Source organism: Lactuca saligna, chromosome 8 (genome assembly GCF_052625555.1).
Source record: "Lactuca saligna cultivar CGN05327 chromosome 8, ASM5262555v1, whole genome shotgun sequence".
Lineage (NCBI taxonomy): Eukaryota > Viridiplantae > Streptophyta > Magnoliopsida > Asterales > Asteraceae > Lactuca > Lactuca saligna.
Genome location: NC_136424.1, coordinates 32,113,169 through 32,115,974, shown reverse-complemented (window position 1 = coordinate 32,115,974; position 2,806 = coordinate 32,113,169). Strand labels below are relative to the sequence as shown.

Genomic DNA, 2,806 nt, shown 5'->3' with positions numbered 1-2,806 from the left:
TGGGTAAAGTAATATATATGTAAAGTATTTATTATAAATGGTTTATATATGTAATGTATTCAATACATTAAATTCTTATTAATTTTAATAATTCAAAAATTTTGTAATTTTTCTTATAAATTCAAACATTTCAAATTGTTAAATTTTCATATTTTTTTTAATTAAACCCATGTAATACATGATCTCACACCTAGTAAATATTCAAAAAATATATTGCTTAAAACTGAGCCAACAGTGGGAGAAAAATAGAATAAATTTCAAACTACGCAAAAATCGTGTACTGTTCTTATCTCTCCTTCATCAAACGTCGCAACCGTTCGCCGTCGCGTAACGGAGGCGGGGCTTCCCTTTGTCCTTCTCGTACGTCGATAGTTCCGAGATCTGTAGCAATACTTCGACCGATATCAGTTACCAAAATACTGCATTTTGCTATTTTACTTCCTCAGTTGCATCTACTTAAAGGTAATCACTAAAACTCTCGGTAAATTTTCATTCATTTGTTCGTACATTACGTCTCTTTTGAAAATTCTTAATCATTGTTGCACTGTATGATGTTATTCGTGGTATACTTTGTCGTCAAAGTTTCAGTTGATCGCTATGATTTCTATCGCAACTTGATATATCAATTCCGGATTTCTAGGTTTATGAACAATGTTACTTTTCTGTTTTTTTTGTTAGAGTTCTCGATGCTTATACTTTTACCTAGAGATGTAGTTTCGCAATTCACGTTCAATTTTGAATATTATCATCTCCTAAATGTGACACCTACGAATCTAAGATTGCTTGAATTAGGTTGCAGAGCATCTTTATTGTTATTAATATAAGCTTGCTGCTTCTCATAGAGGTGAGCATCTGCTTCTTGTCTTCCAAATATTTTCCTAAACCGTGTATAGAACAGAAAGTGATTCCAGTCTCTCACAATTATGCTTGTGGTGTTTACATTTGATTGATATATGTAAGATAAAGAAAGCTTCAAATTCACTTTTCTGTGTTTGTGGCTTTTGTTAACATTCACAGAAATTAGCAATTTGTATGCTTAGATAACAAAATATATGAGCTGTGTCAGTGTGTCACTTTCAGTAGGATATATCCTCTTTTTCCTTGTTTAAGCTTCAGTACTTGAATTTCTAATTATGAATACATTACAATAGAGTAGATATGAAGAAACTTGCACATGTTTCATTTTTCTTCTCATAGTTGGTGACTTATTCGGTTATTCCAATTCACCATTTCCATGTTTCTCCTTTATATTTCTTCCATCATATTCATACATGATATGAAATGTGGGAAATGGTAAATGCAATTATATGAACATTGTGTTCATTGTTTCTAACAGGCTTACAAGATGATTGGATCTTTTCTTACCAGAGGACTTGTGTAAGTCAATCAAAACCTTTTCTTTTTTCAGTTGGCACAAAATTTCAATTCACTTTCAGTTTCCCTAATGACAAAAACCACACAGAATGGTGTTTGGCTATGCATATCCAGCCTATGAATGCTTCAAATCAGTTGAAAAGAATAAACCTGACATCGATCAACTCCGCTTTTGGTGCCAATACTGGTATTATCATTATCATTATTATTATCAATATGCCCCTCACATCATGTACTAATATATATCAATACCACTATCTTTATCCTTAAAAACCTCATAACATGTTTACTTTCAGGATCTTGGTTGCTGTATTAACTGTTTCTGAACGAATTGGTGACACATTTATTTCATGGTAAAAAAAAATACATCAACCTGATAAATTCTTATCTCCACCTTTTTTTTTTTTTTTTATTAAATTTTAATTCTGTTACATTTCTTTCATGTTTTGGACTTGTGAAGGGTTCCAATGTATAGTGAAGCAAAGTTGGCGTTTTTCATATACTTATGGTACCCCAAAACAAAGGTAATTTAAAATAAAAAAAAAAATCTTTTTTTTTTTTTTTTTGATAATTCATGTTTATATTTGATAACTACAGGGGACAGGATATGTATATGAATCGTTTTTTAGACCATATATTTCAAAGCATGAAAGAGAGATCGACAGAAGTTTAATGGAACTAAGAACAATGGCTGTAGATGCTGCAGTTTTATACTGGCAAAAGGCTGGAAATTATATCCAAACAAAAACTTTTGATATTCTTCAATATGTTGCTTCACAATCAACACCAAAGCCTCAACCTGATAATAGTAATAGGACACGTCAGCATGATTTGAATCTTAAAGCACAAAAGGTAGTAGTAGCTCATGAGGAAACCAAAGAGCCGTCATCTCCTGTTGCCAGCTCATCATCATCCTCAGCTTCAAATACAGGTGCTGGTACTGATACTGGTGAAACAGAGAAACCGGATGTAGGGCCCACACAAGACCCTCCGTTGCCGGTTTCTGATGTTTTGACAAAAGAAAAAGAAAGTGTGGTGGAAGAGGCTAAGGAGAGTGTGAGGGTGACACGTGCTAGGTTAAGGAAAGCAACTTCGCTTCAGTGAATGTGGGAGATGATGAATTGATGATGATGATAATAAGTCTTTTATCTTTTTCTAAATATATACGTTTGGAAAATGGGAGTTTGATATTGATGTATTATTAAATGTATTTTCTTTTTTGTTCTCTATTTTCCATAATATCTTGGTTAATGGTGGAAGAGACTTATTGTTTTATTAAAATACAAAAACTCGTTGGATTTCAAATTAGTATAAAAAGCAAACTTTTGTTAAACATAACTGGGCCTATATTCAGGGTTAAGCCCAAGTCCAAACTTTATACATAGGCATTAATGGTAGCGAACAAGAATATGTAGGCTAGTTTTAGTAAACT

The 2,806-nt window shown here is 32.4% G+C and overlaps 1 protein-coding gene across 1 annotated transcript; it reads left to right on the top strand.

Annotated features, from left to right (window-relative positions):
- Positions 1 to 251: 251 nt before the first annotated feature.
- LOC145013215 (putative HVA22-like protein g) lies at positions 252 to 2,599 on the top strand. The gene is made up of 6 exons (XM_078972018.1): positions 252 to 462; positions 1,337 to 1,377; positions 1,463 to 1,561; positions 1,671 to 1,727; positions 1,835 to 1,898; positions 1,972 to 2,599. The coding sequence occupies exons 2-6, from the start codon at positions 1,346 to 1,348 to the stop codon at positions 2,476 to 2,478; spliced, it is 759 nt and encodes a 252-aa protein (XP_078828144.1). The 5' UTR covers positions 252 to 462; positions 1,337 to 1,345; the 3' UTR covers positions 2,479 to 2,599.
- Positions 2,600 to 2,806: the final 207 nt, after the last annotated feature.